The sequence below is a fragment of the Cinclus cinclus genome, chromosome 3, assembly GCF_963662255.1.
Source record: "Cinclus cinclus chromosome 3, bCinCin1.1, whole genome shotgun sequence".
Classification (NCBI taxonomy): Eukaryota; Metazoa; Chordata; class Aves; order Passeriformes; family Cinclidae; genus Cinclus; species Cinclus cinclus.
Genome location: NC_085048.1, coordinates 77211655 through 77238255, shown reverse-complemented (window position 1 = coordinate 77238255; position 26601 = coordinate 77211655). Strand labels below are relative to the sequence as shown.

Below are 26601 nucleotides of genomic sequence, written 5' to 3'. Positions count from 1 at the left end.
GTAACACTGTTCAGGAAAACGTAGATGAAAAAGATCACACAGTTTAAGGTATGAAAATCTAAAGCGGAGCAATTCTTTAGATACACACTACCAGAAATCTTATAATCCATGTGCCATGGCTCAGATGTTGAGAGGAATGAGAGAGATACCAAAAAAGGCATCATCACAGCGCAATTCTAGAAGCAGAATTTTCTCCTTCCCTACAGAAAAGGAAAGCACATTTCTGGAAGAAAGAAGTGACAGATGTGGCATCTCGGCAGCTGGCTAAACATAAAAGCATGTGTCAGCAGGTGATTACTGTTGCAAGGATTTATTTTTAAAGTGTCTTGTACTGAAAGGCTTCAGCCTTTTTTAGCATCAGCATTAAGATTTACTTGCACTCCATGGTATGTTAAAAATAGTCTTTCAGCAGAAACATTCAGGAAAGCAAGAGAACTCCTGTGTTAGAGGCATTCATTGCTTTGAACATTTGTTTTGCATTACAGCATGCGAAGGAGAGGAACTGAGCAGGTTCTTTGGTCGGTAGGATAGTACTGAAGGGAATGATTTTTCCTGGCCTCAGCATAAGCCAGCGGTATCTGGGAAGGAAACAATGGGGCCTGTCTTCTCCTTAGATTAAAGATAATCACAGTTACTGTTCTCTGGGCAGCACCTTGTACATCCACAGAAATAAAAATCAGGCTGCAGAAACTACCTCTGTGGTTCTGCCTCTCTTCTGTGACTGGTAAAGCCAGCCTGAATCACCAGGAGGCAGCCTGAGTGAGTTTTAGAAAGGAAAGAGATGGATATCACCTAAGAGGCAGCCCAGAGCCAATCTTTCCCTGAGGCAGTGGCAGCGTGGGTCTGCACCATCCCTATTTAACAGCTGTGGCTAAATGTCATTTTGACTTGAAAGAAGCATCTAAAACTGTTCCAAACCACTTGTATCAGCTGTACTGTAACCAACAAAAGCCACAGTTCATGGCAGAGCATGTTTTGCTCTCAGTTTTTCATAATTAGGTAGGCTGCTTTGGTTTATAGTCTTCTGACCTAGATGGCTTCTTCTAGGAGAAATTCTGGTCCTCTGCCCAAGTTTTGAGAAATAGTTTGGGGAAGACAAGGGAACTTAAAATTTTAAAAATTTCTTTCTGCCATGCAGAATTTGCCATCAGGTTCTCCTTCTTGACAGTGAGACTGTGTGTGTCCCAGTGACTCAGCAATGCTCTCTGACTAGTTCTTCCTCCTCTTCCTCACCCTAGTTAACAGAATTGCTGTGGATCAGGTCACCTGATGCCTGTTTGGCTTTTCATAATAATGTAAACCACCACAGGCTTTCACCCTCCTGCATGCAAATTTTACTTTTTGAAAACAAATAAAACCATCAGTTTTTTTTTTCCTCCCCGCCCCTCCCCCCTCCCTCCCTTACGGTCACACCAGAGTAAATAAAGTAAATATATTTTCTCAGGATCTGAGCCATCTCATGGAGAACTCTCCTTCCCCCAGTGGTAAAACTGAACTAATTGGGTGGCCTGTACCTAAAAGCCACGGAATCTCCATGAGTTCGGTGCTTACAAAGGAAGGCAGTTGGCTGAAGGTGTTATTTATTTGTTTGTGTGATAGCAAGGTGATTTTTCCCTAATAGCCTGAAGTCTGAACTTAAACGAGAGTGTGGGAAGACTTGTGTTCGGGTGTTGGGTAGAGGACTGTTTTTAAATGATTTCCTCTCACTAAGAAGCAGACAGGCTAGTAGGCAGTGAAAGCGGCTCGCGGGTGCTAAGGGATGTGTCTGGGTGGAGCAGTGAGAGCCGAGTTCTGGCTCTTCTGCAGAGTTCAGTACATCCTTTGTGAAGCAGTATGGCAGAGTAAAGTGCGACTACACGTGAGCTCAAGTAAAGCTCATGCTGAAGAAGAGACACACTTCTAGTGCTGTGTCAAAATAAGAAAGATTTCTGGTTTAGACTCATGCAGATAAGTATTTCTTACTGTATTTTATAATGTTCTGTATTTACACTCATAGTTGACATTCCTAATGTTATTGAGCAACGATGTTGATAGTATGGGAACTGCTGGGAAGGTGAGTCTGATAGGAGCAGCTGGAACTGGCTGACAAGACTAACTTCCTCATAGTTCAAGGGTTAAATCAAGACTCAGTGAAGCCTCAGAAAACACACCGCCAAGATAAAATGGGATGATTACAAGAGCACAGTTTGCCAGGGTGACAAGATGTATTTATACCTTTACTTAGTTTCATTGACATTTGTGGAATAAATAGTCAAATATAGAAACAACCGTTTGTCTTATGGTTTTGCCATTAGTCAAGTCTACAAGAGCACAGTTAGTCAATAATCTTTGTAAGCAACTGTGAGATTTTTCTTTTGAGAGGCTGGTCAACTACTGAATGTATTTTACTCCTTTTTGTGTTGTGCTTTTTTTTTCTTAAGAGGAAAGATAAGCTATTTGCAGGCCATTTACAGACTGAGCCTACAGCCAAGTAGCCCTTTTAGTGCCTAAAGCTCTGAAAATGTGAGTCCTTTTTGAATGCTCAAACTAAATTGTATCTTCATGATCTTAGTAGCTTTTAATGCAAGACCATTTTACTGAAATGTATATTTAGCACAAGTAATTTGAATTACAGTTATTCTTATCTTTGAAATTAGCGAGTGTTGCAATACTCTTAAAACTTGATGACCTAGTATCTCATGAATGCAGGGAGCCACATTAAGGGTTTCAACCCCCACTATGTGTGATAAAACAACATACAACTTAACTATGTAAATGTTGTGTTCATGCTGTTTTTACTTGCACGGAATAATAGGAAAAAAGCTCACCAAATCTGATACACTGCTTTGATTTCCATCATAGAGGTCCGCGGGGAAGGTGTTAGATAAGAAACTATATGGGCTGATACTGTGAGTTTTTGTGCTGGGTTGCATTCTGAACCAGCTAAGTGAACTTTTCTGTGGTTACTTGTAAACAGCAGCTGACCTTCTGTAGAGATACAAGAGCTGATGACAAGCTGAGACTAGGTATGACTTGCTTAATCAAGTCTGCAAGTTTGTTTAGGTGCATTTACATGGCAATTAATTTTTTTAAAGTCATCTGTAAGAACTTTCTACAAATAAATTCTGTTTCACATCTTTGCTTGGAAGATCTAAAATGTAGGGCTTGATGTACTTTTTTTCTCATCCCTTTGAAATACCAGGTGTTTCAAGTCCCTTTGTCACTATTTTGCTATAGAAATTTTATATGTATCTGAGGGTTTATGTTGTACCTTAAACAAATGAAACAGGTGTTGAGTCTTCATTCCAAATGTGGGGTTTTTTCTCTTAGAATATTAGACACTAGCATAAAAATAGTAAATAAAAGCAAACTGTAAGTCTGAAATTTCCTTTTTTTTTCCTTGTTGAGAAATCTGTGCAGAATAACATAAAATTCAAGCAATTCCTAAAGCCTGTTGTTAAGGCAAAAGCAAGTATTGATAAGTTGGCAAAAACCTGTAGAATATGGTGATACATATATAAATGCATTAAGATCATGTTATTTTTCATAGCCCTCTTGCCTTACATAGTACGTGGGGTGAATTAGGTGAGATGTAGCAAAAAGTGAGGATCTGTTTGAATTTCTGGGCTAAACCTGAAGCCCCTGCTCTGTCATAGTCTCTTTGGGTGATGCAGATGATGAAGGAACCAAATAATGATTCCACAAATAATGTAATCTTGGAATTTTCTAACTTGGTGATCATTGAGTTTGTAACCTTAGTGTTCTACATATATTTCTAATTATGGGGTTCATAATTCTCAGTGATACTCTGCAAGGAAGATCAAAGGTGCTTTGCTGCCACCACAGTCAGCATCTCTGAAACCTTTCTGCAAAGAGGTTGTGAAACCAGATCCCTAGCCAGCAGAGCTCTCAGCCATCATCTTTACCAGGAGAAATCCTAATCCCTGTAAGAGTATGTGTAATAAATCTTAATGAAGAAGAGGCTAATGGATCTTATTGCTTTGATAAATATTTTCTCTGTTTCTCCTCTGAGTGAAGTTACTTAAACTCTTTATAAGAAGGTGGTATTCTCAAACTATGTGAATAGATTATTTCCTGTGTAGTAGACGGGTGTTTTTGTGTGGGTGCTTTTTCTAGTACTTGAGTGATGCACTAGTACCAAGTGATGTACAGGAACATAATGCCGGTGTTGCTGGGGACCATTGCTGTATATTTATAGTCTTGCACTTTTTTTCTCTCATATTTAATTTATATTCTCAAGAAATATATGACAGCACTTATGGACTCTTCTCATTCAGAAAGCTTTTAAATTCTACAAAAATTCAATACTTTACTAATTTCGAACCTTAAAAATCCTTTATGATGCTAGAACAATTTTTTAGTGTTCTTTGTTCTAATACTTCCTAAATCTAACTTTTTAAATTTTATCCATCAAGATATTTTGATCAGAAATAAGTTCTATTCTTTGTTCTTTCTTATGTATATCTCCAGTCCTACCTAAGTAAAGCTTGAATTGTGCATGTTTGCATACATCTTTTTCATGGAGGCCTACGTTTTTTTTAGAAGCCTCTAACTTTACTTTTTCAACTCAGTTCAGTGTATATTTTGTTTTAGTTAAATTCTGTTTATTAAAGACATCAGGTAAATTATCTCCAAAACTCAAGCACAAATTAGTCCAAGGTGTGATGGAGTTCAGGTAAATGTCCAAGGTGAATGTTTTGGTTTGCTCTTTCTTTCCCCTTTGCTGTGCTGAAGATGCACACCATAAATATCTTGTCCTCATTGTGACAGGATCTTGTTAAGGTACTCTTGCCGCTGTTTTTGATTAAATTCTATAGGGGAATGGCCATCAATATTAAATTTTTGTGTTTATTTTTGAATTATTTGATAAAGTCTCTCTTGAGAACTAAACCATCATTTTGGTTTGTGTCCAGAGGATGGTTAGATCAGTTTTCTCACATTCAGATTTCAAATGATAGCCTAATCAGTTGAAATTTTATGGGGTCCATGTAATTTGAAGCATTAATGTGACTCATTGGTTCTTTGAGAGTGCATGTTTCTGTAAGTACAAAGAATATAAACAAAAGCATCCCTGAAACCAGAAGGTGCACATACCACAGTGAGGGTAAAGAAGTAAGATATAGGTTCTGCTTTTTGTAATGTATTGTAAAGGCCAGCCATGCCATTTCTCCCCAGCACTACAGTAATTGCAAAGACACTTTTCTTCAGCTTTTCCATGATTTATCTCTATTCATTTGGAGGATGGTTTGTGGCTGTGTAGTCTTTGGTGTTTCCCTTTCAAGGATACAAGGATACATTGGTCCTACAAATAATGTTAGGGGTTAGCCCAATTTAAGGAAGGCTTGAACAGTAGGAAGTTCATTGTGAGTGAAAGAGGGACAAGGAAGGAGTAGTGCCATTAATTGTCCTGCATGTCAGATGCAGCCGACATGTTTCTGCTCCAGATAGCATAGATTACTGCTCTTGATCAAGTTTAGGTTCTGTGTTTGCTCATGGCTCCACATATGACCTTGGAATAATAACCATGGTTCATAAAAGGGTAGGTTGCAATGCATCTGGGAATCTCTTCTGCTTGATTGTTTGAAAACCAGATGGGAATATAGGAGCAAAGAATGGAGTAGCATGTCCATGCTGTATATATGGCATACAGGACTGTACTTCGCTTGAGTCCAAACAATTGGTGTGGATGTGGAAAGGTGAAATAGGAGGAAGGTAGTGTTCACAGAAGCTACAATTCTGTTGGTATTTCTTGCTCCGAAAGACATAACAGCTGAAGAACTGTCTTCTGTGAGATTTTATTGTTGTCATTTTATGTGTGTGTACTTCTTAATATACTAGATACCTGGCTTGTGGTTAGGGGTGTGATGCTACAGTAATACAGATTTATAGTAATTTGCTGCTCAGTTAAGTCATTTACCCTGCCTAGAAGGCGAGGGTAGCATCTAGTCAGTTTGATGAAAGCTTTAAAGGAAAAGGTTTGCTATAAAAGGAAAAGGTTTACTGTTAACATATCTGCTTTTTTCCTATTAGTAACATGCAAAGTAATCAGTGGTACACAGAAGTCCTCAAGACTGAATGGAAAATCTGTTGTTAGGAACAAAGGCAGTGGACTGAGCAGACCAGTAATTTTTATGGCTGCTGCTCTGTTTTGCATGTCCCTCCCCATTTGCTTGCTATGATTTTAGTGGAAAGAGAGGCTGTATTTCTTCTGATTTTTCTCTTCATGTACCTTCAGGCAGTATGAATACCCATCTCAGCCTCTGGAGTCTTTCAGATAAGATCCTCTGAGGTCAACATCAAGGACGACAAAGGAATCCATTTGATAGCAGTGGAGTGTATATCTCTCTTAAAAATGCGTGCTTCTGGTCCCAAAGGAAAAAAAGTTACAATAGCAAGAGTCCAAGAAGGTTATGAATCTTTAGGAGTTCCTTAAGGAATTTGTGTGGACAAAAAATAAAACCTGCCTCTCCAAATGGAAGTGCTGAACAACCATGTAATTTATGCTGCGGACAGTTTTTACGTTTTTGTCTGAGAATTGATTTCACTGTTAGTTGCAGTAGCTATTTTGCCTTGAGAATGCAACCATGCCTCTACCTTGGCATAGGAATACACATTGTAAATAAGGTATTTGGTGGCATGGTATAACGCTTTGATTACTGGAACATGCTCTGACAGCTGTATAGGAGGAAATGACAGAATTGTTATCTAATGAGTAATAGCAGAGGAGTTGGAAGCTTTTTTGACATTGCCTTTGGTATGAACAGTATATCCATTCAAGTGTAAATCTTTGTGTATCCAAGTAATCTCTGAAAATACAGATATATAATCTACTTATAACTGAAAAACCTGCAAGGAAAGAAGCAGTCTTCAATGGCTGAATGAACAACCTGAACATGCAAATTACTCCTGTTGCTAAATTCCAACCAGTTTTCCTGCATCAAGCCTGCTTAAATGTCTTTGTTCCTTTCATCTGTGAATAAACCCTGACTCCTTCCCTACATCCGCTGTCCTCCATCTCCTGATTCCACATCCCTGGCTCTTATGCAGAGGTTCTGTCACTGATCTGAATTTGGATTGATGGTTATTCCTGCCTGAGTTGTTTGTGGGGATGGAGCAATGCGAGCATGAGGGCTGATATTTTCAATACAGTGGATTTCAGAAGATTCTAGGTGTCAGACACTAAAGCTACCAAATCTTGTAAAAAATTGTACACTTAAACTTGACATTGCCTGTCCTGGTAATTCAGAATGACAAAAAAAGACACATTCCCAGGTACAAATTTCAAGGTCAGAACTAGCTTTAAAAGTACAGAAATGCCAGAACCTGTTAGCTATGTTGTGGATTTTGATGGTTTGTGTATCCATAGGAGTAAAAGACATTATTATACAGCTGGGAAATAGAAATAGATAATTTTGCTTTATCTCATTAGAGAAACAGTTTAAAAACTTAAAATTCTCCCACTTCCGTCTAGTCCTCCCAATAAACAAACATATACAGATGGCTGCAGAAGAGGATAGAAAATGTTGAATGGCAGTGTCAGATATTGATAAACAACTCTGAAAATAAGCCTTAAAATTGAAGCTTCCAAGACAGCTGAAGTGTAGGTGGATGTGTTATAAAGAAATCATCTGAGAAATTGTGTGTCTTCTTTCTGCAATAAAAGTGGTATCTGCAGAAGTAGGAGCAGCTCTCTGTGTGTGCATACATTTTAGAGCCCTGACTGAAATGGTACCAGATGATTTTTCAGGTGCTCGGATTCAGTGTGTTCTTTCAATCCATCTGCTGAGGTAGCTGGTGGTTGTTACTGGGCTTTCCAAATTTCAAAGTTTGTAGTTTTGGGATAAATATTCTGAAAGTACAAATGTGGTCCCAAAGTCAAGTTTTACAGTAATAAAATATATATAGGAAATGTGACTTGAAAAGAAGTTAGTTATATTTTCAAATTCAAGAACTGTGTGAATTTTTTTTTGAGTGAAAGTGAATGAAGCCACATAGAATTATTTTTTAAATTGTGCTTTTCTTCAAAACTAAGTATCTGTAGTTGGTCATGGATTCCACTTGGTCATGGATCTTAGATACCCCTTTTGGACAGTTGTACTTTAAAATGTTATGGTTTTTTTGTTTGTTTTGAAGAGGCTAAGTTGCTGTGAAATGAGTGCCCTTCTGTTTGCATGGTATCAAAGGAGAAACAACTTTTAAAACTTGCAGATCTCAAACTGTTCATGGTGATTCAACAGGACAGAATTTATTTAGTTCTCCATTCAGGATTTGAAGTGTCCAACACAGAGATCTACTTCTTTATTTTCTTTCTATTTTTGTGCTGAAAGTTGAGAACTTTCTAAACTCAATAGTTTTGATGAGAGCTCTATTTTGATAACTTCCAGGAGATTTGTCCTTTCAACCTTCATAATCATCTTGATGGCCAAAGAAACATAAGCTATGGACAGAAAGGCTCTAAAAATTTAGTGTGGTTTTTCCAAGATAAAAATGCTTTTCTAAATTCCTTATTCTTAAGAGAAGTGCCATTAATTTAGGGGAAAATACTGTTCATGTCTTTAATGATAGATGTCAGACCAGACCACTGGGAACTTGTCTTATGACAAGCTGTAGGCCTTTCCTGAATTGTTACCCAGTTTTGTGTCAATATGACTCCTAGCTCTGCCTGAATTGTTTGAATTAGACAACAGTAATTTATTTAAAAAGCAAACAAAAAAATTAACAAATATTCAAATAATAGAAAATGTACCTGAAAAATCTACCTTCATAAGCCTGAGTAAGTTGTTCTTGCTGTTCCAGAATGGTATGTTTTCTTTTGTACTTGCTTTGACTAGCTTCAGCCTAGCAGACTGAAGCTAAATAGTTGGACTTGATCTTAAAGGTCTTCCAACCTTAATGATTCTATGCTACTATGAAATGTAAGTGATAATATCAGTCTGGTGTCTCTCCTGGAACTTTCTTTTGTTTCATGATCTCCTCTTGGAATTGTGGCTACAGGAGCTGGACATGGTGATGGCCAAATACAGAATTACTGGACCTTCCCTTTCAGTGCCCTCTCATGGAGCAGGGAATTGCACTAGTCCCTTATGACTACAGTTCAAGAGCATGAATTAACTCTTCTGACCTCTTATTTCTGTTTCTGGGCACAATCTTCCTTCCTGAAACTGTGGCTTTTGTGATTTAATTGTCCATTTTAAGCTTGAGTGCATGACTTGGGCTGCTGTTAAAACTCAAGTGGCTTGCTGGTGTCCAGGTGCCAGCTTGAGGTGGTTAACTGAACACCACGCAGCTGCTTGCTTATTCCTTCCCCACCCAGTGGGATTTGGAGAGAATTGGGGGAAAAAAGGTAAAATTCATAGCTTGAGATAAAGACAGCTTAGGAGGGCAAAGGAAGGAATCATAATAAAATAAGCAGAATGTACAAAACAAGGGATGCACAGTGCAATTGCTCACTACCTGCTGACCAATGCCCAGCCAATTCCTGAGCGGTGGCTCCTTGCCAGCTTTCCCCCTAGTTTGTGTACTGGCCATGATGCCATATGCTGTGGTACATCCCTTTGGACAGTGGGGTCAGCTGTCCTGGCCATGTCCCTTCTCAGCTTCCCCCCCAGCCTACTCACTGCTGGGGTGGGGTGAGAAGCTGAAAAGCCAATGACTTTGTGTAAACACGGCTTAGCAACATCTAAAACATCAGTGTGTTATCAACGTTATTCTCATCCTAAATCTAAAACACAGCACTGGACCAGCTACCAGGATAAAAATTAACTCTATCCCAGCTGATACCAGCACACAATTAATGAAGGTCGCTCTGTCCCTCAATATAATTTTCTACTTGTTGATTTTTCCCCTTGATTCTAACTCTTCCAGTGCAGATCATATTAGGGTAGTTCTCGAACTGAAATGGATTAACTAAAGGCAAAGAGGTTAAAGAGCATTCACTGGTAATGCAGGCTGCAAGTCCTGTTGAGCAAAAAGCTCACACAACTCCTAATGCCCACACACACAAAAAAAAGCTACAATTTCTCTTTGTAACACTAGCCTGACTTGGGAGTGGCATTACCTATTAGAGCCTGCAGATAGAGAGAAACTCTTATGAAATCAGATGTGTTAAGCTGCTGTGTAAGAACTCATAATTGATATATTCTGAGATCCCTTGACAGGAAAAAAAGAGGAATATTTGTGATTTTTCGGTGGATGTACTAGGCTGAAAGAAGAGCTGTATATATTGCAAATTATCCTTCCATTGCAGATGTACCAGTTTTGTATCTTGTAATCTATTTAGTAAAGCAAGAATTTTGATTCTGATCTGTTTTGCAGTATAGCCTCCAATAATTACACTGATTCAATTTAAAAAGATAAATAAAGAGAAAATATGCAAACTAATGACTCAAAAAGTTATTTTAGTTGTTTTTAAAGTTATCAGCAAAGTGTTTGATCCAGGAGCAAATGGTTATTTCTGGGTACAAAGCAAAGTACAGAATTTCAGCAATCCTAATGCATTATTACAGTATATGTTGGGGTGTGTTTTTTTGCTCGATATGGTTTGGATTTGCACTCAGGACAAGGAAATTTACCTCAGTTTTTCTTCCTTACCCTCAGTAAGAAAATCAGGAATACCTGTCCACTTAATTAGATGGCTTGATTTCTGACCGTCTTTACACTGCTTTTGTTTTCTGAGTTGGTGTTGTGGTGTTTCTTTTGTTGTTGTGTTTTATTTTGCTTGATTTCCCTCCCCCCCCCAGCAGAAATTTTTGTCAGCACTGTAGGTGTGTGCCCTGTTCTCTACATGTCATCTTTTCTTAAATTTTTGAAGGATGGTAAATCACACTAAGCCAACATAGTGCTCCTTCCGTGGCTTGAATTTTGACTCCCTGGAGCTTGAATGAACCATTAGAAATTTTCCTTAAATAGCCTGCAGTAAAGGTAGAATTTCATCTTACCTACTTATTAGAGGATTAAGTAAATAAATATGCCCTTTACATGGGAAAGTAGGTCTCAGAATTATGTTCTTTTATTTTCCTGCCTACACACCTCTGCTTTCCATACCAGTTGTATGAATTGGTACATTAAGGACTTGCAGCATGTGGTAACAGCTTGTTCTTGGTCAATACCGAGGTGCATCCATGCCCAAAGGGATTGCTGCACCTCATTTCTGTGCAGCTAGAGTTGTATAAACAAGACGAACAGAACTTTAACAGTCCAGCAGCAAAGTGTCACAATGCAATATAAAGGCCTTGGTACATATGTGTGTGTGCTCTGTTACAGAACCAGCTTCTCTCAACTCTGAAGTAATTACTGCAACCTGGATAAAGTACCGGCTTTATTGTACAGGCTGGTATTGTTTTAATCAGAACTAGATGTAACTTTTGCCTTGTGCAACATCTCCTCCACTGCTCTGTATAATGTGAGGGGCAAAAGGGTGAGATTACTAAACTGTGAGCTGAAGCATTACTAAAAAGACAGTTGTTAAATTTGGGTTGCATTTGGCTGTCAGACACCTGGTATAGGTCTCCTCAGTATCCTGAGTGTGGAATGCCACTTCTGATCAGTCTTAAATCTACGGACAATGATTTTGACATTGGATTATGTATTTAATGGTAAACTTCAGAATCTCCCCTTTGATCTCCCTTGTTGAAAGTACCGTAAGGAGCACCGTAACTGGTGCTGAGGAGCATGTTTAGCAGTTACTTGGCATTTGTAAAGGAGTGAAAGGGACCTGCAAATGTAGGCTCCTACCTCTGCTTCTGGGGTAGGAGGGAGGGAAAGAAGTTCTCTCGATGACTTGATGATCTCAAAGGTCTTTTCCAACCGGAATGATTCTATGATTCTATCTGGCCTGTGAGAGCTGCGGAGAGGTGCAGCTGGGTGTTGGCATCTGTTACCTAATGTCTAGCCTAGTTTCTGTTGAAATATCTGATTAATTTTGGGGTTTTCATTAACGAGAGTTTTGGAACAAATTAAATGTGACTGAGGTTCCAACAAGGATCTGTTTTCTACTGAAGAAATCTTTATACAAATGAACAGCAATTTGCATCATTAAGCGTACACTTTGCTCAGGATGCTCAACAGAATGGAACACTGAGATAGAAATTGCCTCATGCAGTGTTTTTCTTATAAGGTGGGCATCACTTAAGCCCAGCTCCTATTTTGACCCATTCGTGTGTTCTTTTATGGCCTTTTTGGGGAGGTTGTAGTTGTTTTAAGGCAGTCTGAGTTTGGTGTGATCCTCTCCAAAAGGTCCTTGTATCTTGAGTTTCTTTAGATACTAACTAGCAACTAGACATTCCCTCTCCCTAGGCATCCTCCCAAGGATTTAGAGCGTTTTAAAGGCGCGTAGAGGGTTTGTTCGAGTAGAACTCATCGTAAAAGTTGTAACTTGTTTCTCGTAACAAAGGCAAGTTGTTTTGGTTGATGTTACGCCACTGTGTTTGTCAGTGTCGATTTATGTCAGGCTTTAAATAGGATGCTCTGCAATGAGTTTGTTTTCTGGTAGTTTGTAATCCTTTCGGGCCAGCTAACATTAACGAGCGGCAGCATTGCTGTGGCTGGCTTTCTTTTGATCATGCACAGCCCTCGTCAGGAAATGGGTGAGGAGCATGAGTCATGATTACATTACCCTAATGTGACTGCCTACTAGAAGTTTTCTTTTTGCAGCCAGTACGCCTTCCCTTGACACTACTTCTGAAAACAAAATATCCATTTTGGAGCACTTTGAAATATTGACCTTTGAACAGAGAGATTTATGTTCTCTTGCAGTCTTGAGGCAAACCTCTAAGCAGGAGCCCCTGCAGAGAGCAGAGAGAAAACGAATGTCTGCAAAATGCTTTTTCAGAAGTCTGCAAAGACAGGACTTGACTTGCAGTGCACTGGGTCTGCTTGGGTTCGCTGGATACAGCATGCTTCCTTGTCCCATTTGCTTATTCTCTCATGTTGCCTGCACATGCAGGCTCGAAGTCCAGCCTTATACAAGGGCCGTCATCTCATTCACCAGTTGGCTTAAGCTTTGTCTTAGATCTGTACTTATCTTTTGAAATATGGCTACAATAATGGGAAGATAGGTGCTGAGTGATGTAAACCCTGAGTGATGAGAAGGTGGCTTTAGTGGGATTTGAGACAACAGTATTTTGGACAGTTTAATTAAATACATGGGATTTAGAGTTTGAAAGAAATATCAGCTGCTAATCAGTAAAAGAGCTTTAGCAGTGAATTGCCACTGTGCACTCTGAATATTCAGATCGTATACCTCTGTACAAGTGCTGATTATATTAATTTCTTTCAAATTAAACTCATTAACTCTGCCAGGCTTTAAGAGCAGTATGTGAAATATGACTATTAGCACAAAGAGTGAATGCACCCTGATACTACCTGATATATTCCAGGAAAAAAAAAAAAAAAGAAGTCTGATGGCTTGAGTACAAGCAACTCAAGCTATCAGTACCCAATGTCTCAGGAGGAAGTGCGGACCCCTGCACTGCCGTCCAGCGTGGTGCATCCCCGTCAGCTGGGGCATATTGCAGGTGTCACTGACATAGTGCAGAGCGGCACCAGAATATGACATGTCTTCTTGTTGTCACTTATTCTTCCAGATTCTTACCTCTGCTCAAATGGTGCCTTCAAATAGTGGAGTTGTTCTGTTAGAAGTAGAGTATAAACTCACTGTGAAAATGTAATTTCTGGTTTTTTCCCTTTTGTTTCATATACAGGTGATAAACCAGTCACTTTAGCTGTACTAACAATGTCTTGAAACCAAACATAGATAACATTTTAGAAGCCTTATTTACTCTGTGATTTCAGCCCCATTTTTTGAAGAGGGCGTAAGTTGGACCAAAAGGTAATTCAGTGAGGATTTTTTAAATCTGTTGAAGTATTTCCTTGCTTCCTTCTACTCCAATGCTATCAACTTTGATCTCATCGTGATGACCATTCAACTCTCTGAAGGAGGCAGAACTGCAACAGAGGAGAAGATTTGTCCTTCTTCTATGTAATAAAAAAACGAGTCCTGTGGAACTTTAGATTTTTCTGTATCTTTATATCTCTACCTCATTGTTAGTTTTTGCATACACAGGGTTCTCTGGCTTTCAAGTTTGTTTTAAAAGTAGTTTATCAGCCACTTAAAGATGGTCAATACTTATTTAAAGTGAAACACTCTGAAAAATGAATAATAGAACTGGTGATTGTGGTATGCCTTTGTCACTTGTGTGTTTCAAGGAGATGATATAGAGTATTTGACTTAGAGATTAAGCATATTTGAGAATTGGAGGTCGGGAGTTCAGGGTAGGGTTTTGTGGGTTTGGTTGTTTTTTTGTTGTTTTTTGTTTTAATTGAAACCTTGCAGGATCCTTGTATTTCAGATTGCCTTTTGTCAGTAGCTAGTGGTTACAGAAATTGTAAACGAAGTACCCTTTCCAAAAATAGTATTAATATATTCAGTATAGTTAGAAAAACTTAATTTCAGTATGACAGCAGTCTTGGGAACTCTAAGACAGAATCAAGTGGAGCTACAAAGCCATTTTTGCATCAGGAGTGCATAAAGTCTGAATGTTATTCCATGGACATTTTCCCTTGCAGAGGAGATGGTTAAGATTGCTCAGCTCTTCTGCCACAGCTCCTTGCTTTCTAAGTGATGTCTCAAGAGACAGCTTAGCTATTGAAAGGACTTTTTACAGCTGAGAGTAGCAGACTCACTCCAAGCCTTGTGATTTTACACCCCTTTCCTATTTTGTTTTCACCTTGTTGTGTGCTGGACTGGCCTGTAAGGGGTGCACACAGCAGGGGGGAAGGAGAGAATGCCTTTCTGACAGCAAGTTATATTGGACTGGAACTCTCTTGAAGCATTGCCATCGGGCAGCTGCAGCTGTTGCTAAGCCTGTCCTGTAAAATGAGTCAGTGGAGGGAACTGCGGCCATGACCAGTTTGAAATGTGGCTTGTAGGTCCGTCTGTGAAGGGTACAAGGAACTGCGGTGCAGAACCAGGAACCAGCCATAAGTAGAGTGAGGAATCCAAGGAGGGAACTTCTTAAACCGGATTTGAGAGCAGAATTGGGCTGAGGAACTCCACCCTCTGTGTCAAAAGGGAAAGCTATCTATGCTAACCTGCTCAGAATCACAAAGGGTGTGGAGTGTGGATTCATAATACACTTAAACTGATTTGAGAGCTGGCTGACATCACAAGGGGCAGTTGAGATTTCAACCAGATCAGTTTGCCAGGCTTTTAGATGGCAGATCTGCTCAAGTTTTAGGGGTTATTTATTTATCTCATTTCATGTTTTTCCATATGGATGAAGAGAACTGATGGACAAGTTTTTAAGCTGTCCATCTTGTAGCTTATGGGTTTATGGTTCCCAACTATTTGCTCATCTGGCATGTGACTTTGTAGGAGGGGATGTGTGACTGTGCTTCAGCGTGCAGTCTGTTTGACGTAGCATGACCTCACCATGGCTGGCTGCATTACTTAACGTGCTGTGCTGCATCTTGTGCTGACATGCACCTCTGCCTAAAGCTGCATGGGCTTGCTCTCACCCAGTTTTTGGAAGCCAATTAATCTATATGGTATTAAATCTGTACATATGAAGGTACCAGCCAACAAAGCTAAGGAGAAGGTAGTAAAGAGGGACATGTTTCAATCCATGAAGCTAAACAACAGAATACAGTGACCTCATTAAAACCTTGTCTCTGGAGGAGAAAAGAAAGGAAGGTTTTTATTGTTCTAGAAAAGATGCTAAATTGTAAAACCTGAAAGCAAGCTGTGATTCAAACCTGTTGAAAGGTAAAAAAAATTGCTTGAAAAAAAGAGTGAATTATTTAATATATTCTAATGAGTTGTCATAAGCACAATTGCAAAAACACTGTGCATTTAATTTTGTATTGCATCACAACCAGATTTTTAAAATGTTAGTCCTCTACAGTGTTAACAAAGCATGTATTAAAAACATTTAGAATCTTAGAGTAAATGACAAAAATAAGTCAGCATCAAAGAGGGAACTATTTCTAATGATACAATGCAGACATCTATTTATACAGTATGGGTTGCATAGTATTTCTATGATCATCTTGCAAAGAAGTACAAAATTGTAGTACAAATTTGCAGGTGATGGATATTGGTGAGGGAGATGGAGAAAGCTCAACTGATTTATTGATTCATTGAAATAAAATGTTTCTCTTTCTGAAGTATGGCATTGCTTTTTATCCTATAGACAATAAATCCATTTTTTTTGCTAGAGAATGATAATTTGGAAAGCTTTTTAGCTTTCCTCCCACCAAGGAAAAGAGTGGAGTCTTACTGGATAAACAAGTGCATATGAGCACCACCACTGGCTGTGCTGCCAAAATTGGTTGATTAAATGAATATATATATTTGTATATTGATCCTAAAAAAGTAAATTGGAGATGCCCACTCTGAACCAATAAAAGGCAAGGATAACAAATTCTACTTTTTCTAGTATAGTTTATTCTGCTAGGAGAACTTGTTTTAGTTATACCAGCACAAGAATTCTTAAATTGTTTGTAATATAATTCTGCCCTGTAAATACAGGAAAATTCCTGTTGTAGGAGAGTGAGAATAAAAGCAGAAGTATGATCTTGTTTATAAACAAGCAGTGATCATGGGAAGAAATTATGAAGGGAGAATTATATTGAAATATTGTCACTAATTCTGATCTGCTTAGAAAATGATGTTGAAAAATTTGAGGTGACTCAAAACAGAGAGAGGGGAGAGACACCAGATAGCTTAAAATTGTTTCCCCACTATCACCATATGAGGAATTCCCCCTGTTCACTTCTATCAAAAAGGATGACTGAGAAAGAACTTGGTTAGTTTTCAAGTACCTTAACAAGGATTAAGGTTTCTGGTTGATAAAGGGCATTTGTAATCTCAGACTGATAAAGCACAAAATAATAACTGGAGACTGAGGCCAGTTGCTCAAATTAGACCTCCTTTTTTTTTTTTTCCTCCCCCTCAAATCAGGTTTGCTCTCCTTTGTTTCTTTTTTTTTACAGGCTAAAATAAAATATCTTAAATAAATTAATTACTTCATTCATTTCCATATAATACATGAGTACTTCAATGGTTTAAAATTAGCTGAAAGTGTTCCCTGGTTTGGTTAACATGATTTACACAATGTCAATCTGTTTAAAAGAGTGCTAAGCAGGATGGCAAGAGTTAAGAGTCAAAAATTAAAAATCAAGATCTTGCTTTTTCTTTGTTTGTAAACCTAGGTTTTAGGGAGGGGCGAAAAAACAGGAGGGTGCTGGAGAAATGGAAGATACCTGGAGAGAAAGACACTATGCAGCCTGTCCCTGTCTGTGCTTACACTTAGTGGCAATTACACTTCTTCAAGTGGACAACTCACAGCTGGTGTACTATTTGTCTTTGATTTCTTTGGAAAAAAGTGTTTTATAGCAAGGGAAGTCAAAACATATCTTTGTGATTTTTTTTTTTTTTTTTTTTTTTAGTTTCTCTACAGCTAGAATAGATAAAGTTATTTATTGTATTAATTAGGACACAGATTGGAAGAGGGGACACTTCAGGTGCATATTCTCTGATGACTGACCTCTGTGAAGTAAATGAGTGGATGTAGCCTGCATGTATGGGAAATTTTAAGAGAAGGGTGGACAAACACCTTCACAGCTAGCACACAGCATCTCTGTCTTTTCAGGGCAACGTATAAATGAATCACCTGTACCATAGGGTCAGGTTCTCTCTTGACTTGTGCTTCTGTAGATGTGAGAATGATTTGGGATTATTTTTTTTCCTTCATTTTCTAAATAGTGTATGTGATAACACAATGAAATAGGTAAGATTTGATCCAGGAGAGTCAGCTGAGTGCAGATGAGAAAATTAGTTGAACTGAAGTGCATTTAGCCTGATTGTTTTTATAAAGTAATTAAATCTGAAACTTTAATCAGGAAGGTGCCAATTGCTTTGATGAAAGGAGAAGCAAAGGAGACAAGGACTTCTAACCTGATCAAGGAAAGTTAACTTTAATACAGATGAATTCAAAGGCTGTGCCTCTTATAAACAATGTAAATTTAGATAAACAGTCTCTCAGGAGAAGTGTTAGCACCTGATGTGGTTTAAGCTGCTTAAAGGATGGTGGCTTTATAAGTGGCGAGCTGGTGGCTGGGTCTAGAAGTGGAGAGACTTGTGGCCTCTTGTCTTTAGAGCCTGATGCTTGATAAGGACACCTGAGTCCCCAGAAACACAAGAGGTGAGCTCTGTGGTGCATCATCTGATGCTTTTCTTGTACCTGAGGACTTGGTTAACTGGGAGTGTGTTTTACTAGCATTCAGGAATTGCGACTGCATGACTTCAGGCCCCTCTTATAAAGCCATTAAAAATATGTTTTACACTTGATGCTGTTTCAGACACAGTGAAAGTAACAGCATTGACCAGGATGTTCTTAACAGTTAGTTTGTACTGCTGAAAGCTACTGATAGCTAAAACCTAAAATGAAACCCTAAAGTGTAATTCTTCTATGCTTGCAGATAGTTCATCATGTAGAAAAGTTGCAGCTGCTTGTTGCATAGTTTGTATCTGCTGTTTGCTATGTTACTTTGTTTTCATTTGGATATTTAGGTAATGTACAGACTCAGTTTTTTCTTACTGACTTGCTCTACAAAGTAATTCAATTATATTTTAAATTATGCTTTAGAAAGACCTTATTTTAAGTTTCATGTGCTTCTAGTCAGTGATGTGTAAGGCAGAGCCTTTGCAAAGATTGCCCTGTAGAAAGCCTGTAGCAGCTGCCAGCTGCTTCTGGCTCTGCTCTGTGGAAATGTGGTTTTCTATCTATAATTTCTTTACTGAAAGATCTAGGTCTCTTGGGATGTGTGCACAAATAAAAGTTTGCACCTTGACCCTTATTTGTCTCTGGCTTTGCAAGCTTAGTTGTTGAGATATTTGCTGATAGTCCATAGTTTTAAAATGGATGGTGGAATAAGCTAAGGCATCCATGGAAAACTTTGAGCTGTGTGGAAGGTGATGATTGCTGAGTGGTTTGAAGGTGGATTAAGAAGCACCTCTAAAAATATTAGTCTTTGTTACCAAGCAAACTACTTATATGAGAGTGTGAACTGATAGGAATGAAAATGAGCAAGTGCTTCAGCCAAACTAAAACTTTAATTTTCACTGGGCTGAAATTCCTCTGGTTTGGCTCATGCTTGGATCTTGTCAGGAGAGGGGATATCTTTTCAACTTGAATGAAAACCCTTTCATGTTGTGTTTCTCTTAAATTAAGGTCTTCCACTATAGGCTGGCAGTCCAGCCAGGAATGCAGACTTCTGGTTTTCTGGTAATTTCTCGTTCAGCTCTCTAATTTAGCTATACAATCACTTAGTTACTGAGCTGAAATTAGTCAAAACGAGAGACTCTTTCAGCAGTAAGATCAGAAAATTGTCTCATTTTAAGATAATGTGAAATTTATTGTGTAGCTGGTATCAGAATTGCAGTGTGTTGTGTCCCTTCTCTTAGCCCATGTGCACTTGAGATTCCATTAAATCTTGTTGAGTGCAGGGAGTATGATAAGATTCTTGTGAAAATTTTGTGGACTAATTTTTTTGTCTCCTAGGATTTGAGCTGGAAGCTTAGTCTTGTTAGGTTTTTCTTCATTTACCAAAGTTTGATTTATATTTTTTTTTTCTTTCTGAAAGAACTAACTTATATATATGTATGTGTGTACATGTATATATATGCTATATGTTAAATATTGATATGGCTTCTTCCTTGTTTAATTGTAAATTATATATGAATAAAAATAGTAGGCTTAGTGAATATTTTCAGATTTATTTGTTTGAAGTAGCTTAAAATCTGAATTCCTTTAGGTAGTATTTGACAAAGAGGATAGGTATGCAGAAACAAAATACAGTTGCTCTGAAGCTATGTTATGTTGTACATGGAACGCCTGTCCATTGAGAAGGGAGCCCTTTTATTTAAAATGTGTAATTTTTAGATTTCTAATACTGTGGGTACTGAAATAAGAGAATAAGAGAAGCCTTCTACAATAAGAGAAGCCTTTGTTTTTGGCAGAGAAAATGGTGCATGCACTAAGCATGTAATTGTGAAATTTCTTCTCCGCAAATGTAAAGCCTCTTGCACGGGCCAAATGGAAGGCAAGGCCTTCACAATTAAAGGGACTGCCATATAGAGAGGGTTTATGATTCTTGAGAGTGGCATCTCTTGCAGCATTCTCTCAGGTAGTGTGGTTTTACACTGCCCCTTACTGGGGCTCTCTCATAGTGCAAGAACTAAAGGAGGTCTGGATGTCCAAAAGTTTGTGCTTCTTTCAGAGTTTTTTGTATTTTTCCCCCCTGAGATATGAGCTAAATAAAATACAGTGCTTTTCTTGTGTGTCAAAACAGGCTATTTATACTCAAAGTTATTTTATATTTTCTTTTTAGCATTTCCTGATGTTCAGATGTTTCATTGGGTCCTTCAGTTGTGTTTTTTTTTAAACCTCCCTGTGGAGTTTGATGGTAATGCTTTTTGATACATATTCTAAGTGGTGGAAGCCACGAAAACTTTGAACGATCTACCATTTGTTTTCCATTTTTAAACTAGTGACCAACAAGCATGACTTTGGACTACATTGTCATTCATTCAAATTAAAAGACCTGCAAGAATGAGAAGTTAAAATCAGAGAGAATTTGGCCTGTTATTTCTAGGAAGCAAGATAGAGCTGAGTGCACTAGATAAATATAGAACAACCTCGCCATTCATCTTTGTTTCATATTAGTCTTCTCTGTAGACTTTAAGACATTTTGTTTATTTAAATGGGTTGCTTGGGCACAATGATAAATGAAGGGGAAACAGTGCAGTGAATTTTAGATTTTAAAACTGCAAGGTTGATTTGACTAATCAGTTCTGTTCCTAATGCAGGTGGCACATGTAGAGATCTTATTTAGGAGTTACTTTTGTATCTCACAGTACTGTTATGGAGTAATGTGACTCTCCTACTATATTATAGATCCTAATGAATTACCATTTTGCTGTGTAGAAGGAAGCTTTGAAGTGCTTTTAATTGATTCATGCAATCAAATTGTATTTTCACAATTGATCTTTAAAATACAAAATGTGCTCATAAATTATTGAACATATTTTGTATTTCAACTTTAATTTGCTTACATCTGATACATTTTTGTAGGGGAGGGTTCTTCAACATTATCAAAGTGCAGTAGATACATGGTGGGAATCAAAAAGCCAAAGCACTGACCTGGATAGACTCCCAGCTCCCCTTGTGATGCACAGTTAAGTACCTCACTGTAGGAACTAATTACTGTGGTTAAAGGATTTGTTAAAGTGCTTAAATGCTTCTTGACAACCTGGGTGTGCAGCCATACATTGCTATGTTTTAAACTTGGTGATTCATATTTGGCTTAATTTGGTTTAATTTGGTGAAGGAAAAGCCCTACCAGGGCATGGATAAAAGGCAGCAAAAATAGCCCTTGTTACAGTCAGCTTCCCTCCTCTTATAGTATAGAACAGTCTTTCTGTGTAAAAGGTGTAATCTTTGCGTAGTGAGGGTGGTGATGGACAAAGTGTGATGGATTTTTAGCTGAGTATTCCTTCATAGAAGGAATGATCTGTGGTGTATGGTCTTAACAGAAGAATATATAAAAACATCTGGGAGGAAAAAATGCATTTATCCTGAGAGTGTCCAAAGGTACTGGCACTATAAGGAAGAAATATACCATTAAAGTATTCAAAAAGAGTTTTTCAAGAGCTTGTTGACTCAATAGCCTGTTAGCCCTTGTTAGCTGTATCAGGCCTTTCAAAGACCACATTCTAGTAGGACAACACAGTTTGCAAAGACTGTTACAATTGGTTGCTCTAAATCACTGTGGCATCATGGTCTGCATAATTCATGAGCTAGTCTATAACTAATAGCTATGAACAATTCATGTAAATAATGTAGTCACAAGAATCAGTCTCCTCTAAAGCATGTGCAATTGGATGTTCCTAACAAATTGTAAAGACCTGGACCATCTCTTTTTTCTAGTTCCTAAAACTATCTTTTTAACTGGGCACAATTACTAGAAACATTATTGGTTACAGTCTGTGAGTGTTGCAGCACAAATTGAAAGTATCTGAATGCTAATCTGATTATCCAGTTATCTAAATCAAGAGAGTCTATTCCATACCCAAAATGGTGTTCTGAATGACTCTGTCAGTATTCATGGATCTACCAAAAACTTCATGCTGTTGAATGTTATAAATGTGTTTCTGCATGTGCTCTTAAAGGTCAACATTTTGAATGCACAACAAGGAGAAGAAAGATTGAGATAGTGATATTTATCAAATGAATTGTGCTCAGCAACTGTGTCTAAAAAGTCTGACTTCAAAAAAAGCTATGGAGTCAGAGAAAGGTTAGCTAACCCTTGTTAATCTGAACTCTTTTGTCCTGCCTAATGAAGGAAAGCAACATCATAAAGCTAATCTGCAGGCTGGAGCTGTCAGTACCATTACTAATTTTAGGGTTTGGTAAAAACAAGACTGAATGAACCATGAAAAATAAATTAATGATAACCTGATTTTGTATCCTATGCAGGTTTTCTCAAGTTGAGGAAGTAGCAGGGCATTTGGTTTGTACCTGACCCCAAAACTTGTGCTCTACCTTATGAAGAGCTGATGTGGGAGATATTTACCTTCACATACTCCACAGTTCTCTGTATCAGAAGAATAAGACTTTGTGTGCAAGAGTGGTTCAAGATGATGATATAACATTGCTAACACTGAAGGTCTCCTGAGAAGAGCTGGCTTTGTAAGAGCCTTCTTCCCTCACCTTTTTTCTTTTCTTTTTTAACTACTTCTCTCAGAAACTACAAGCAAGATGCCAGCGAAGACACCCATTTACTTGAAAGCTGCTAACAATAAGAAAGGGAAGAAATTCAAACTAAGGGATATCTTATCTCCTGATATGATCAGTCCTCCACTTGGAGATTTTCGTCACACCATACACATTGGAAAAGAGGGACAGCATGATGTTTTCGGAGACATCTCATTTTTGCAGGGCAAATATGAGCTACTGCCTGGAAATGAAGGTGAAACCAGAGTTAGCCAGTCTGGTATCCACAATGAATTCTTAAGGGCAAACAGCACTTCTGAATCCATGTTTACAGAAACTCCATCACCAGTGCTCAAAAATGCTATTTCCCTTCCTGCCATTGGGGGTTCTCAAGCCCTTACACTGCCTTTATTGTCACCAGTGACATTTAATTCAAAGCAAGAATCCATCAGGTCATCCAGAAATCCTAGGCTTAGCTGTGAGCCAGTAATAGAAGAAAAACTGCAGGAGAAAGGTAAAGAGATGGAGGATGAAGAAACATACAAAGATGACATATGGGAGCAAAATGGTTCTTCCTCACATTTTACTAACGGTAGCGACAGTCACTCATCCAGCTTTTCTGAACGATGCACTGATTGGCAAACAGTTGATTTACTGGATGACAGTCGGCTTTCATGTGAACTAACCAAGACAAAGACTAAGTCAGAAGAATCCCTTTCAGATCTTGCAGGCTCTCTTCTCTCATTACAACTTGATTTGGGGCCCTCACTTTTGGATGAGGTCCTCAATGTAATGGACAAGAATAAATCTTAGAACTGGTACTTCCTTGCTTCTTTATAAGTGATTCACTTAAAAACAAACAAAAGACCACAGTTCAAAAGCAGATGCTTAAGGATTAGCTGTATTTGCAGTTGTATGACAAGTTTTCTAAAAATATTCCTAAAATACTATTTTTTTACCTATTGTTTTTCATGACTTTTATTACACAAAATTCTAATATCAGGAAGGTAACTTTTAATAATCAGTTTCAGCAAATATAAAATGTTTTAAGTACCAGTATTAATGATCAGAAACTTAAGAAACAGCATTTGAGGATGATAACTGATTGTGACATTTGGTTGGTTCACTTCTACAGGCTTTTGAATATGTGAGAATCTCTTAATATCGGAAAGGAGACTGATACTAATTATTCACTTTTATAAATGATTACAATATCACTTTACATGTAGGCCTCTTTCTAGAACCTTTTGTTTGAGGGCTTTATAGTGTTTTTCTTCATTTTCCATAGTACCATTTCTGTTATAAACTCACCATAACTACTTTCTCGGTCTTGTACTACCGCTCTAAATTCAGATGTGAACAGTTTGAAGGCTTTTTCAGCTTGAATACCTGGTCCAGAGTCTCAGCTGCTTTAAGTGAGTATGCACAAATTTACACAAGTTGAGGTTTGGGCCTGACATTGTATATGAAATGTTATGTTGTAAACAGGTGACACATGCAAGATATTATGGTTAAATTATTTTAAAAGTTGAAATATATTTTCTGTGTGCATATTGGCTTTTTACTGCAGAGCCTACACATACAGTATCTCATCAAAATAGTTGCTTGGCATTTTTGGTGCTCTTCTGAAAATTGTATATTTGCGTGTTTGAAGAGAAATATGTATGATAGTACTTGCTTTTTTCTTCATTTATTTCCACAACATGCTTAAACTTGCAACTGATTATTTTACTTTTTGAAGAAGGCACTGGTTATTCACAACGCTAGTGATGTGTGCAGCAGCAGCCAATGTTTGCAAAATGTGGATCCTTCAATACAGTACATACATGGATTGCAGAAATATCTTGTGCAATACAATAAAAAACCCTTTAAATTGCTATGTCTTTGTGATTCACTGAACAGCCTCACCAAAACAAAAAGTTTTGTTTTCTGCTGTAAGAAAACAGACTAGTTGCAGAAATATCAAGGGGCAAATAAATTCTAACTTAATCCAGTTGATTCTTCCAGTTTAGTTCCTGAGGTTTTAAGGGAAAACTCCAAGCAGATAGGACCCTCTGGAATATATATACTGATTTAAAGTAATGGCAGATAGGAGAGTAATACTTTGGGCCCAATGATGTTAGTGGCAGAGTTCCAGAAGCTTTCACTGAAGTCTTTAGGTAAAATCCCAACACAGTTTGTAGATTGTTCTTCATTAGATAAATAACTATATTTGTCTGTATCTTCCTATAAGAATATGTAAGTCATGGATTATTTATTACATATTATATTTATCCTTAAAATTTCTAGGAGATCAATGCCCAATAATAATGTTCCTGCAGCATGTTTCAGGAACACAATCTTTACTCCTGTTAAACAAATCTGTTATTTTAGCTGCATGTCTCATTAATGCACAGCCTCCCATATTTTTCCTTTAAGTAAGGAAGTGAGATGTACAATGCCCAAGACTGTTTATTTTTAAGATAATGTTTAATTGCCTTTAACTTCAATTCTCTGTATAATAATAATATAATAATTCTCTGTATAATCTGTGTAAGCCTGTATCAAATTTCCAATGTATTCATAATCCAAGAAGAATGGTGATGACTGTGGTGCTTTTTCTGTTTTATAAAGCAGGTTCAAAGCTCTGCTTGGCCACATTTCTTATGAGACCTTCAGATTTAGAACCTGAAGAGAATTTAGGCCAAAACTTTCACTGGAAAAATCTGTCACTGATTAGCTTAGGGGAAGTTTGGGTGAAATAGGGAATTAGACATTTTCTGTGTAAACCAGCTTCAAATACCTTTATTAGAACATTAAAGTATTTGCTGACTGGAAAGTCATTATCTTGTAGGGCTTTCCAAGAAAGTATTCTCTAGAAAGCAAAATCAGATTCTCTTAGCAACTGTTCCAATCATGTAATTTTTGCTTTGTCCTGTTTTATACTTTATTTCCTGGCTTAGGCTGCTGAAAAGTGTCCCAACTATTGCAGGATTTTTTGGTCTGTATTATCCTTTCTATGTCATTGGTCTTCTAAATTTATAAATCCTTAAGTCTTCTGATGAGGGTGGGTGGTCTGAACTAAAATAATAGCCATTGCTCTAGGCAAAAAACCTACTGCGTTGTGGAGGAAAACCTTTCCTCATATCAAGAACAGGACTTTTGCACTGGCAAAGCAGATTTCGTATTCCTTTAAAGCTTTCTTGTTACTTCCCTAAGAAGCTGGATCCCTGCATTGTTCAGTTCTCCTCAGTCTTACGTGATGTAAAGAAAGACCTAGAAGATACAAAATCAAAATGTGCCCCGCTTCTGTTCTGACATGGTCTTCTGAAAAATACTGCTTTGTGTAACCCAATCTGGCATCTCATCTGTCAAAATCAAAACCTAAATTTGCCAGATCAAAATCTAAATCTGAAAAAAGTCAAGAGTTCTGCCCTCCTGAAACCTCACTAATGGTCTTAAATGAAATTAGACTTTCCCAGGAGGAGTTACATGTCACTTTCCTGTAAACCAACATCCCACTGCAAGTTGGCCTTGTGATTATTGCATCAATTGGATATATATAGATATCTATCCCTATATCTACCTAGCTAACTATACAGTGAGAGAGAGATCTCCAAGTTGCCTTGGATATTGCATCAATTTTCTGTGTCTACGGGAAAATGTGCCACTGCACAGAAAGTTCCAAAGCCTTCTAGTGTGTCATAAAACACTTTCTTATCACTTCTAACTGCAAGATCTACAGTGGAAGCCTGGAAATGTAATCTAAAGGCCCTGAAGAAGTAAGCGGAGGCATATGCCTACTTCCTAGATAACTACAGTCCTGCAAACTGAGCTATATACAATA

At 37.9% G+C, this 26601-nt stretch overlaps 1 protein-coding gene across 1 annotated transcript; it reads left to right on the top strand.

Annotated features, from left to right (window-relative positions):
- Positions 1–22820: 22820 nt before the first annotated feature.
- CDC42EP3 (CDC42 effector protein 3) lies at positions 22821–23588 on the top strand. The gene has a single exon (XM_062489185.1). The coding sequence runs from the start codon at positions 22821–22823 to the stop codon at positions 23586–23588; it is 768 nt and encodes a 255-aa protein (XP_062345169.1).
- Positions 23589–26601: the final 3013 nt, after the last annotated feature.

Bases quoted from the DNA above. Each gene is read 5' to 3' on its own strand.
- CDC42EP3 (XM_062489185.1), top strand. From the start codon at position 22,821: ATGCCAGCGAAGACACCCATTTACTTGAAAGCTGCTAACAATAAGAAA.